Source organism: Cicer arietinum, chromosome 7 (assembly GCF_000331145.2).
Source record: "Cicer arietinum cultivar CDC Frontier isolate Library 1 chromosome 7, Cicar.CDCFrontier_v2.0, whole genome shotgun sequence".
In the NCBI taxonomy this organism is placed as follows: Eukaryota; Viridiplantae; Streptophyta; class Magnoliopsida; order Fabales; family Fabaceae; genus Cicer; species Cicer arietinum.
In genome coordinates this window covers 4624385-4637434 of record NC_021166.2, presented here as the reverse complement: position 1 = coordinate 4637434, position 13050 = coordinate 4624385, and the positions used below count along the sequence as shown (strand labels likewise).

Here is a 13050-nt window from a genome sequence, read left to right as displayed (position 1 = left end):
AGGCAGTCAATAACACTGCAGTTCATTAGCTTGAATATTCTCCATCAACTGCTTTTCATCCTATCATTCCTCACATATACTTAAGTAGCACAGGGTCTATCACAATCATTGGAATTCCCAAGGATGACTCTACTAAAATTGACAAAAGATCAGTTGTATGTAAAAATATATATGTGAATTATTCAAATTTACAGTACTGATGGAGGTTGAAACAGTATTTTCACTAAAATGTTGAGAAATCATTTCCAATTCCAATAGTTCCTAATTATACAAGATTTGTCAATCACTACATTAGAGCAGTATAACCTCAAAACAGTGTTACAGTTTTACTTTGTCCAAAGGATAATGGCGTATGTAAGGTAGTCTTTTAATGTTGGAATGCTATGTGATTAAATACACTGAGGCAGATAGTTTAATGATGTATGTAATTATTTAAAACAGAAAACTGTATCTTCTTACCGAGTCTGAAGTTGATTCCTGCTTTGGGATTATAAGTGTTGTGATCTGAAAAACCCTGTTTTTCTAGAGCCACCAAATTGCAAGCACAAATAACTGTTAAAATTAGCACCCAATAAATTTTCTTGAATCTGAAAGTACACAAAATTTCTACTGCTCTTACCAGAGACCCTGCAAGAACACCACAAGTCTCTAAGTTCTTTCGCGTGTTTTGTGAAGCCAATCTGAGAAAGTCATCCATCATTTTGACAGGCTGCAAAAACAAAGTAAAATTATGATTTACACAATGTAAAAAATAAACAAACAAAACACAAATAAGAAAAAGTTCCAATAAATGACCAAGACAGCCCAATTTTGATTGTGCACACTTCTTGCAGAAAACAAAATTAGGCTTACAATGTGTAGGTGTTGATATGTAGTGGGACCAAGTCCAGAGTCATGAGAAGATTTTGCTGGTCCTGGTCTTGGATCTGCAACTTTTGAAGGAGGAATGGAGGCAGATTCTGGGTAAACCTGAGCAAGAACAGGAGGAGGCAAAGGTTGCTTGATGTTGAGCAACTGTAAGGATTCCGATACAACAGGAGAACAGGACTCAACAGGAGGATGCAACCATCTTCCATCATCCAAGGAGAGAATTGAATCCATTGTGGATGTAACTGGTCCTTGATCATCATCTTTAATGCCAACAAGATCATACTTTACAGCACTGTCAGCATGAACAACACAATAGTAAGTGTGCGGGCAGTTCTATTTCAGAATAACAAAGCTGAACAACGCACCTTCAAATCTGATCTTAAGATTTCAACAAATTCCCATAATCATTTTTTTTTTTTCAGGTTGTTACAATGAGAAACAACACATTAAAAAAAGGAAAATGCTGAAGGTCACCATAATAACAGTCACAGATACGTCACTAGCAATATTTATGACTAGCTTTTTAGCACACTACCCATCCTAATTTCTGCCATATTCGAGAGTGAAGCTTTGAAACTTGTTTTGAACCCAAGATGTTCTTCATGAAATTTCACAAACCTTAAGTTCATGATACATAGCATCACTCTAAAAAGAAAAGAAATGTGAAAAAACAAAAATAGTTTTTCAAAAAGAAATACTATTTGCAATGGACAGAGAAATAGACACAGGATCCAAAATACAAAAGATTGAGAACACGAGACTTGCGCAATTTGCACAGCATGAATATATGAAATAGATAAAAGAAACCGCAATTTCAAATTAAAATAAATGAGCCAAACCTTGAATCCTTGGCATGTGTGAGATCACTACTGCTTGGATATTGAACCTGAACAGCACCAAATATCAGTTAATAAGTATCCAAGCACTTGGGCAGCCCTCCCTTAAAAGTTAGCTATCAAGGGGAAGAACCAAGTCACTTAAATACTCCATTGAGCATCCCATATACTACTCGATGTGGGAATTGGGCACCTCATAATACCCAAGTCCCTATCATCAATATTGTTAGAACTATGAAAAATCATCTCATAATATCTTTATTGCGTTTTCACAATAATTCGAAGTATCTTAGATTGACTCCTAGGGTAGGTTCCACATCTCATTAGATTTCAAGATTTATCTCCCTATTTAATTTGGTAGTCTGTGAGTATAATATCAATTTACATAAGGGCTAGTGCTATATGCTTTGTAAGTGAACACATCATAAGTCAATATCAATTTCAGAGCATTCAGGTTCTATTATTTCTTTCTAGATCTTCATTGTTCCAACAAATGTTATATCAGAAATATAGATCATTCATGGTCACTGAATATCACAAACCTGCACTTCAATTTTACCTTTATTTCAGTAGTAGGACCGAGCCATTGTCCCCGGAGACCATTTGGTCCTAAAAATGAGTGTCTTGACAAGGTCTCCTTCTTTGGTAGGGGTAGATTAAGAGATCTGCAAAGTCCAGAGAGCAATTATCATATTTCCTCCTTCAACACAGCAGCATGCTTTTTCTTATAAAATATATCTTGTCATGAATGCCCAAGACAGAACCTCCTCAAATCATGAGGAGCCAAGGATAATAGAAGCATATACGCTAATGAAAAGCAAAGAAGCGCATAGTGCATATCACTAATGTGTACTGAATGAAAATGGCAATAGGAATGGAAATAATACATAAGGAACCACAGCATATAAATTGAGCATTAGAGTTTGATCCAATGAAGAGTAGAAGTAGTAAATGCAATAAATTCTTCCTCTGATAACAAGAAACACTGTTAAAATGAATCACTTATGCTCACTCTTTACTTTTTCTTTTAGGGGGAATTGGAGGAAGGTAGACCAGAGGGGAAAAACAATTGTTAAACCTGCAACATGAAATCCACTTAGACATCTAAGTGACAAAAGGAAATTTGTTTGGGGACAAAAAGGGGAGTCAAAAGAATGAGCACAGGCAATCCCAATCCATAATTTCAATTTTACCATCATATAATTATTTATCTCCTAGACTGGACCAAAATCCCAAAGTTAACACTCATAACAAAAAGATCTCTCACTCGCAGGCCTTGTGTAAGTTATAGAAAGTTAAAAAGAATAGAATGTTAGGAAAAAACACTTACAATTTCTGAAACTGCTTGTCGGTGGGGATGGAAGTTGAAGATAACGTGGTATTATTATATGTCCATGAAGATTGTGAACCCAATCCAGCAGACTGCAAATATGTCAGGGAAAAGAACAAGAGTTGATAACAGTAAAAGTTGTAAACATCATGCAAGTGCATAAGAGCAGAAAAGTACGAAGTCTTGTGATATTTACGCAACTCCTTCACAAATGTATATTGAAAAAAAATTTGTAGAACCCACAAAACTTTTAAAATTTTCAAGCACTTCAAGTTGTACCTAAATCAGGTGCCATGGAACAGATGAAAATAGTTTGAGAAATTTTCAGTATCACAACAACTGATATAAAGCAATCATCGCCATGTTCTCACCTGTTTGAAATCCATGCTTGAGTTATATCTTTTATTGACAGCTGGCCATTCCAAAGATGAACTCGCTGGACTCTGCAAAGCCATATTGAAGCCATTTTCTTCAGGCAATGGAGCTTGTAAATGTGATTCATTCAATTTGTCCAACCGGCGTTTGAATTCAGGCTTCACGGACTCAAGCTCATCCAATACAAGTCGCGATCTCTGTAAAGGAAAAAATGACAGAAAAAATTAAATTAACAAAACAAAAATAAACACATGAACATCTGGCATAAAAATTGGCAAAGCAGCTTCTCACCCTCTTATATGCTGCTCTTTCATTAGGAAGTGAAGTTTGGTAATCTCGATGATACGGTATGGTCTCTGAAACCAAACTTGAAATGATACAAAAAAAATTATCGTAAGGTAAAAATGGAAAGGTTATACTTAATTTATTTGCAAACTTACGAGTTAAAAGAAAACTCATAAACTGCCAAATTTTACCTTATAAATCTAAGGAGTATGATGTACAAGTCAACTATATTATTCTCCTCCCTGTAGACACTAGCCTGTTGACAAGAACAAAATTAATCACTCAACTGAACTCGCCTAGAAGGAATGTAGTAATTATTTTGTGGTTACAACCATAAATCCAAATGATTTAGGCACACAAAAAATACACATCATTAAACTTTCAATAATAATTAAAAAATTATTATTATCCTTTCCTCTCTACATTTTTTCATTTGTGTGTACGCCTAAGTAATTTAGATATGTCGTTGTGACCCCACAAGCATTGCTCAAAATGACGTAAACACCAAAAAGCAACAATCACAGGAATACATCAAAGTTCAAGTTATTCCACACAAAACTTGTGGCACCTTAGTGCAAATTATTACCGTAATAACTTTAGCATCTATATATTTCAAGCGTTCATGCAGCATTCTCAGTTCAAATTGCATGATTAACATGCAAATTTTATATTGATTTGTAACAGTGGAGCTGTGACAAACTAGAAGATGAACAAGTTCTAGTCTCATAAAACACATCCTACTGAATCGCTTCCTAAATTGCATAGTTGATAATCTAACTATCCTATGTTTGGTTTCAAGTTTGGAGCCGCCTGTATTGATTCTAGAGTTGTAAAATTGATTTTGACATATTTGACTGCTCTCGAGTAAAATTAATTGTACCTCCAGAATTGATGATTCTAATTTGAAGTTAGGATATGTAGCTTTTGAGTCTAAACATGATTTTAACACTGAAATTTATTGTTCAATCCACTTTTACTTAAATATACCCATACATTATCATTTTACATTCAAGTAACTTTTAAACAAAATCAATTCATTCAAAATCAATTTTTGTCATCACATAACCAGATATGCACTATGGCTAGAAACAAGTACGTTTTAGTGATCATAATTCATAAATAGTTAAATAGCACGAATAGTCTCTGAAGTGAGTTTCTAGGAATGAGAGAAGTAAACAAAAAGCTTCTCCTAACTTGAGATTCGCGAATATTCGAGATTAAATTCGCAAAGCCCTAACGTAATTGAGGATGAATGATTAATGAATTAACGGCTTAAATCGAAAGGGAATAAAGGAAGTACCTGCTTGAGGAGATTATCGGCAATTCGATAGTAATAGCGGAGAGGAATGCGATTGTCGACATCGACTTTGCGAGTGATTGAATCTAAGTCGATGGTCATCTTCTTCTCAGGGAAGGAATGCCAGTGCCGAAAAGATTAAATTGATTAACGAACCTTTTGTGTTTCTGAAATTCACAATTCGATAGTAATAGCAGCAGCAAGGAAGGATCCAAAGCGTGACTGCCAAGTCGTTAAATTCGTCGTTTCGAATAAGGAAGGAAGACAGAGCTACAACTATACCTCTGATTTTTATACTTTTATTATTAATTAATAATTAATAAACATTTTTCTCCGACATAGTGTCGTAATAAATAAAAAATAGAAATAAAAATATTGCTTTCTTCTATAGACAAAAACAAAAGTAGGTCATACATTTAGAAAAATACTTGTTATCTTGCATTCTATAATAGACCTTAAATATGACTATTATGGTCATTATGGAATTGTGTTATTAAAATCATTCAAATTTTAACGGAATAATTTTAGAAAAATGATATAAAAAAAAAGTGGTTCATAATACTTAAATATATTAAAAAAAATTAACTCTATAAATACATGTACCATTATTCTAAAACAGATAATTTATTTATTTTCATTTTAAATAAATTTTAAATTCAATTAAAAGATAAAATTTAAGTTAATTAAATGTCATTTTATATTAGTGTATATTTTAAATTAATTAAATCGTTAATTTATTAAATAATTTAATTAATTTCACAACTATCGACTACAAGTTATCAACTATAATTTATAAACTAATTCTATATTATATAGCCCCGGTAAATACTAAGTTGGCATGTGGGTTTATCTTTTCATATTCTCCTACTAAATTAGCGGTAAATCGTTTCTATGCTTTCAACTGTTGGGGATTTTTTTAATGAATATTGGGGACCTTTTTATGTGCTTTTTTCCTTTTCATTTTAATGCTCTGTTTATTGTAATTTTGTTTAACTACTTATTTATTGGATTCATATTTTTCTATAGATTTACTTCATTGAAAATAATTTCATTTGAAGTGCATTACACACTAAATACAGCTACTTCTTTGGATGGAAGTTTGAATTTAAGTTTATCACACATTGTGCTAATCTACTTCTTTATGTTAGACCTTATCCTTATTAATTTTATTTATATTTCATTTATATAAGATAGTACAACATAAAACATATAATGTAGGAGCTGCTATAGGAAACATCTACCCAATGTATATTTATATCATTCATAATTTTTTTTATAAAAAATAAATTAAGATGAGAAAATGATGCCCCGATTATCTAATCAATAATCGACATAATTAATTTTTTCGAACAATATACTAAGTTTAAACATCTACTACTCTTTCATTAGACATTAAAAAGAGACCTAATAAAATTTTATCCCTCAAGTGTAATTTATCTGGCACGGGAAAATGTACTAGTTATAGTAATATATAAATAATTTAGAAATAGTCAAATAGACATATACTAATATCTGTATTTATTTAAATGTAGTGTGAATAAGTAACTGGAGGGTATATATTAAAAAAAAAACAACAAAAATTATAAAGAATTTTTTTTAAAGTTTAATTGATATATATTATTAGTGTGTAAAACTATTTTAATAATTAATAAAATTGTGTGGTTATTCCCTTACAATAATAGGGTGATTACCAAAATCAATAATTATATTCTTGGTCGTTCTTGTAAAAAAAACTAATTAATTTAAAACTATTTTTGACTCATAGTATAAAATTAATTTATATTGAAAATTAGTTCACACTGATGGTATCTAAAATTAATTCACACAAAAGTGCATGATCTATTTTCTCTAAAAAGAAATATTTTTTTATTAAATTTCAAATTATTGAATATATAACTTCTCAAATTATATTTCATTTTTGGATTGTTTGACAAATTTTGGACAAAAGAGTCATAAGTGGGTCTAAAATATTTGGAACATCTCTTTTACCTTTTTTATGATAAACACGTTTTTCATCAACTTTATCTATCGCTTCTTATTATACACAAATAAATAATAATCATATCAAAGTGAGATCTGAAATCTCAAATTGATGAGCTGTGTAGCACTTATTTTACAATAATTATTAAGAAAAACAAAAAAATATAGGAGTGGATAGAGGTGACTAATAGGATAAAGAGACACCACCACCGAGATTTCATCAGTAATGTGATGTGATGGAGCGTCAAAATCCAGTAGCACTAGTCGTAGGAGTGACGGGAATGGCTGGTCTAAGCCTAGCCGAAGCCTTGAAAGATTCCAATTGTCTCGCAGCTCCATGGAAAGTTTACGGCGCGGCTCGCAGGTTTCCCAACACCTGGTTCCCTCTTTCCATCCTTGACGCCTTCATCGCCTTTGACGCCGTTGACTTAGCCGATACACGCGCCAAGCTATTACCCATAGCTCACGAAGTCACCCACCTCTTCTGGCTCACCTTCAATCATGACAGAGACGAAGAAGTCAACGTCACTGTCAACAAATCCATGCTTCAAAATGTTCTCACTGTTCTCAAATCTTCTCCGTCTTCTACTCTGACCCACGTAACGGTCCAAACCGGAACCAAACACTACATGGGTCCGATCAATGATCCGGTCCGGTCCACCCAGCTAAAAGGCCACGAACCGCCTTTTAACGAAAATATGCCTCGACTCCCTTACCCAATCTTCTACTACGCGCTTGAGGATCTTGTTGCATCCTACGCGCCTTCGATTACATACTCAATACACCGCTCCTCTATCATAATCGGCGCGTCACCAAGAAGTGCAATCAACGCGCTGATGATACTAGCGACATATGCTGCTATTTGCCGCCACGTAGGATTACCGTTTCGGTACCCAGGAAGTAAGTACACGTGGGAGAATTTCTGTGACATGACGGATGCAAGCGTGCTTGCGAAGCAACACGTGTGGGCTGCAGTTACGAAGCATGCCAAAAACGAAGCGTTTAATTGCACAAACGGCGACGTTTTTAGTTGGAAGAGTATGTGGAGGTTGTTGAGCGATGTATTTGATGTTGAGTTTGTGGAGTTGGATGAGAAGGATGAGTTTGATTTGGTTGAGTTGATGCGTGATAAAGGTCACGTTTGGGATATGATTGTGGAGAAATATGGTCTTCACAAAACTAAATTGGATGAAATTGCTTGCTATGAAGCTATGGTGCCTGTTCTACGGTTTGAGTTTCAACATGTATCTAGTATGAATAAGAGTAAGGATTATGGTTTTTTTGGATACGCTGATACGTTTAAGAGTATCAGATTCTGGGTGAACAAGATGAAGGAAATGAAACTCATACCCACCTACCAACATTGACCTACAAATGCATAATGTGATTTTATTGTGTTGGATTAATTAATAATATTGTTTGCTTTTTTATGTTCTGTTGGTATTTGTAATGTAAAAGAGTGATGTTGGATTAATTAATAATATTGTTTGCGGAGCTATGGTACGAATAAAATGGGATTAATGTTCTCTTGGTGGAGTTTGCTTATTACTCAACCAAGCTGGAAGTTAGTTTCTTTATGTTAAACTAGTTGTAACTAACTTCTTCTCTTTGTATTGGCTTATGAATATACAGGCTTAGCGATTTATGTGAGTAGATTGATTTAGTTAAATACTCAACTCTAAATGCGAGGAAACACAGCAAAGAGAAAAACATTTTAGTGAAAGAAAAGATAGAGAAAATTTTTTAGTTCATTATTCAATCATCTATCAAAAAAATTTGTAATTCATTGTGATTTTTAAAGTCGGAATCAGTCTCCCAAATATAGAAGTTTTATCTTTGAGTTAGGTTATTAAATTTGTGTGTGCAAGCATTACAATTTTATGTGTTATATAAATTATGCAAGTTTTCCTCTTCTTCTAGTTTTGTGCAATTTCAATTCACCAACAATTCAACATTCTCGAAGGTAAATTACAACAACTGGGATAAGTAGCTCTGGTTGTGATCCAGGGAATCATGGCATCAACCAAGTATGTGTTGTAAACATTCAACGAGTTATGTTGCTTCATCGAGAATCAGAAGATGCGTTGGCAGGAATTGGCAGAAGAAAAGGAAATGGCATCCACTTTTTTAGAGAAGGAGAAAAATGATATCATGCATAAGACTTAAAGTACTTTAATCTTGAGTCATGGTGACAAAGTTATAAGAAAAATGTCAAAGGAGACCCCATGTGCAAGTATTAGCAAATTGTTTATACTTAAAACAAAAGTTTTATACATTCAAGATGCAATCTAAAAAGTCTATAGAAGATCATATAGATGAATTAAATAAGATCATTATAGATCTTGAAAATATAAAGGTAAAAATAAACAATGAAGATCAAACACTATTGTTAATCAACTATTTACCAACTTCACTAGAAAATCTATGTGACACCCTTCTTTATGGCATAGATTCTTTTATCAATGAAAGAAGTACAATCTGTCTTAATTTCAAAAAAATTAAAAAGGAAATGATGAAGGTAATGTTGAATGATTGTTTGTTAAAGCAAAAGCATGAAAGAATAATCAGAAGTAGGAGGGAAAAACCAAGAATAAAGAAAATGTCATATGCAAAAGGGGGGACATTTCAAAAGGGAATGTTTTGATTGGAAAGGAAAGAAGAAGACTGATAATGATGTTGATTATGGAAGTGTTTTTATTGCCTTTGAAGATTATGAAAGTACTAAGATTATGATGACAAATATTAAATAGAAATCATGGAAGATGAATGAGTACTTGATTTAGGTTGTTATTTTCACAGGACCTCAAACAAAGACTAGTTTATTGGATACAAATAAACTAATGGTTGTAAGATCATAATGGGAAATAAGACTATTTGCAAGGTGGTTGGAATTGTTTCAATCAAACTCAAACTTAAAGATGGCACTAAGAGAATTTTATCCAATATCAGGTATGTTCTTGAACTCAAAAGGAAAGTGATTTCTCTGGAAATATCTAGAGAAGTTGAATGTTCTTACGAGGTAGAGAAATGATTGTTGAAAGTGATAAAAGACTCTTCAGTGATCATGGAAGGAATGAGGTATCATGGGATCTGTCTTCTCAAAGAACAAGTTGTCACAGGGAAGCAACAATGGTTGTTTAAGCCACAAGCAAGTCAAGCTTATGGCATCAAAGGTTAAGACATGTAAATATCAAAGGAATGCATATTCTTAGAAAGCAAGGAATGATAAGTGGTGATAAGATAGTTGATCTTGAATTTTGTGAGCATTGTGTGTACGGTAAAATGCACATAATCAAATTCACCACACAAAAACATTGCTCAAATGAAATTCTAAAATATATGTATAGTGATCTATGGGAGTGTGTCATAGTATATTCACATGGAGATAATAAGTATTTCATTTATTTTTTTAATAATTATAATAGAAATGTATGGATTTACTTGTTGAAAATTAAAGATGAAGCTAATAAAACTTTATATTAAGGTTGAAAATAAGATATATTTAAAAGTTAAGAATTTAAGTACAGATAATGAGTGCAAATTTCAAGGCATAAGACTCTTAGATAAGTGATTTTCTATTCTCTTTTATTTGACAATTATTATAATACATAGGACATTGTAAGTTGAAAAGTCTTAAGATCAAAGTATATAATTACATAATTATTTAGTGGTCTTGATACAAAATGGTCAAACTCCTGCGCAACAAAAATTTAAATTAATTAAAATAGTTATACTTTAAAATTATAATACTTGATAACAAAAGTATAATATAATATGTTCACATGTATTAAGATATGTATTAAGACGTAATTATCTTAACATTTTTCAAAGATAAAACAATTACATTTACTATAAGTGATTTTTTCATGTATTAGATTCTTTTTTGTATTTTTTCATTTTGGTGCGATGTTATTTTCATTTTTTTTATCTTAATGTGGTGTTCATTTGATTCAGATTGGTAGAGAGTTTTATTCAAGTTCAGATTCAATCAATTATTTTATTGTCTTCAGCGTTATAAATCAAAAAACATGAATATTTCGGATACTCTACTTTTATCATATTTGTAGATTTTATCACAATTGTAGATATTTTATTGTTTAATGTTATTAATTTAGATATTGTAAATTTATTCACAAAATTATTATTTTTAATTTTAACAATTTTAAATTGTATTGTCGTATTAGATGGCAAAAAATGTGTTGACATTATTCTCAAAATCTAAAAATTTCATTTGCAAAATTTACATGTTAAGTATAGTTTTTGGCTATATTTAGATTGATAAAACGTGATGAAATTGGAGTGGTATGGAGTTATATTTCATTGTTTGAATTTGTAAAATATGAATGAAATGGAATGGAACACAATTTCATTCAATACCACCATTTTATCCAATTTTCCTTTCTCCAAGGAATTAAACTTATTAATAACTCAATTAATATTTTATCCTTATTTAAGTTATATTTCACAATAACCGTTCAACTCTTATCCAACTTTTCTACGTTCCCCCATCTTTTCCACTACAAGTTGTTGCCTCTTTTCTTCCTCGTTGTGTCTTGGTTTGTTTTTTGTATTTAGCACTGTTTTTCTTTTTACGGGATTAGCATTCTTTTATTATTTTATAATTAAATAGTCGTAGTCTTGGTGATTTTTTGTGTTTAGCGTTGTGTTTGCACCTTGACTGTGTAAGTCTCGTGTACTTTGTGGTTATTTTACTAGTTTGGTACTGTATTGATTATTTTGTTTCTGATTTTTAGATATTGCATATTTGTTCGCTTTTTGAAATTTATTACTACAATAATATATTTGGTATTAATTAGTGAAAATGGAAAGAGAAATAGAGGAGAATAATGTTTTAATTTTTCGCAGTGTTTTTTAAATAAAGATAAAAAAAAACTAAAAAATTATAACTTATTTCGGTTGCCCACTTTTTAAACAATGTAATTATAAAATTATTTTGTTCAATCATAAAATATCCAAATATTAAAATAGATTTATTGTTCTATTTCATTTAATTTCATTTATTATGTTAACTTTTATTCCGCTCCGTTCATTTTAAAATATTTAAAGAGAATTTCTACGAAATAAGAAGGGATTAATGATGGAAAATTGGAACCCAAGTCTAGCAATAATGCCATGTAAATTAGTTTTATACTCTCATCCAATCTTATCACGTAACTACCGCCAGCCACCCCAAAGTCTTCAATAATTTTTTTAAAAATACTATTATTTTTTTAATAATGGTACTGAAAGACAATTTAACATAAAATAAGACACAAATACAAAATATGATCCTCTTTATTTTACACGGTATTGTATTTGTGTCATATATTGTATTAAAATTTGTGTTCCAATAACATTTAAATATGTATTAAAATTATCAACCAAAATTTGATTTGTTAGCTCCATGGTTAAAAGTTTGATCGTCAATATAATTTTATAAATTTACAACTTAAAATTTTTATATATAATACTAAATTTTTCTTTTTATTTATCCATTAAAATTTTAAAAACTTCACCACCAACGTTACCGTTCAAGCTCCACGTAAGCCTATTATAACTTAACGTTACCGTTCAAGCTCCACGTAAGCCTATTATAACTTTTTTTTTTTAATATTCTTTTTTTATTACTTCACAATGTAAAACTTGTTTGCATTAACCGTGTACATATCCTTTTCTATTGGTTAAAATAGTTTATTTTTTCCTTAAGCTAAATGCATCTTTGCATCATGTGAAATATGAAACGATCATAACATACGTAAGTTACTGTGTCATGCAATAATGACCATATGTAGGCACCAATCAATGTGCATCTGTACAAAGTTATAAACTTTTAGCAGATGTAAACAAGCTTAAAGTTTAATTGGCTTGATAGTTATAAAGGTTGACTAGTAATCGGTTTACTTAATCTTTCTATTTTATCCACAAAGTTGATCAATAATCTTTTCTTTACAAGACCAAAAAAAAAATCACTTAATCATAATAATTTTTACAGCTCTCACAAAAGCTTTTTGTTTCAATCAAGGAGTATTTCTGAAATATATTAGTATGAAAGGTAGGATCCAAATTGGCTAATGAGA

The 13050-nt window shown here is 31.3% G+C and overlaps 2 protein-coding genes across 5 annotated transcripts in view; one reads left to right on the top strand and one right to left on the bottom strand.

Annotated features, from left to right (window-relative positions):
• The window catches only part of LOC101508909 (AMSH-like ubiquitin thioesterase 3), a 9248-nt gene extending 3965 nt beyond the window's left edge, over positions 1-5283 (bottom strand). Inside the window, exons 1-11 of one of the 4 annotated variants that reach the window (XR_003474241.2) lie at positions 4997-5283; positions 3888-3952; positions 3703-3778; positions 3408-3608; positions 3037-3128; positions 2719-2784; positions 2266-2371; positions 1710-1756; positions 853-1162; positions 620-709; positions 460-522 (exon numbers count right to left, since the gene is read on the bottom strand). Coding sequence is in view for 3 of the 4 variants with exons in the window: in XM_073364027.1 (XP_073220128.1) it covers positions 460-522; positions 620-709; positions 853-1162; positions 1710-1756; positions 2266-2371; positions 2719-2784; positions 3037-3128; positions 3408-3608; positions 3703-3778; positions 3888-3952; positions 4997-5095 (1215 nt within the window). In the remaining variant the exon portion in view is untranslated. The remainder of the gene's footprint in view (positions 1-459; positions 523-619; positions 710-852; positions 1163-1709; positions 1757-2265; positions 2372-2718; positions 2785-3036; positions 3129-3407; positions 3609-3702; positions 3779-3887; positions 3953-4996) is intronic. The other 3 variants (XM_073364027.1, XM_027336816.2, XM_004508110.4) reach the window with 3 other exon arrangements.
• A 1766-nt stretch (positions 5284-7049) lies between these two features.
• Positions 7050-8467, top strand: LOC101488561 (3-oxo-Delta(4,5)-steroid 5-beta-reductase-like). Its single transcript, XM_004508207.4, has one exon. It carries the CDS (start codon positions 7210-7212, stop codon positions 8338-8340), a length of 1131 nt encoding a protein of 376 aa, XP_004508264.1. The 5' UTR covers positions 7050-7209; the 3' UTR covers positions 8341-8467.
• Positions 8468-13050: the final 4583 nt, after the last annotated feature.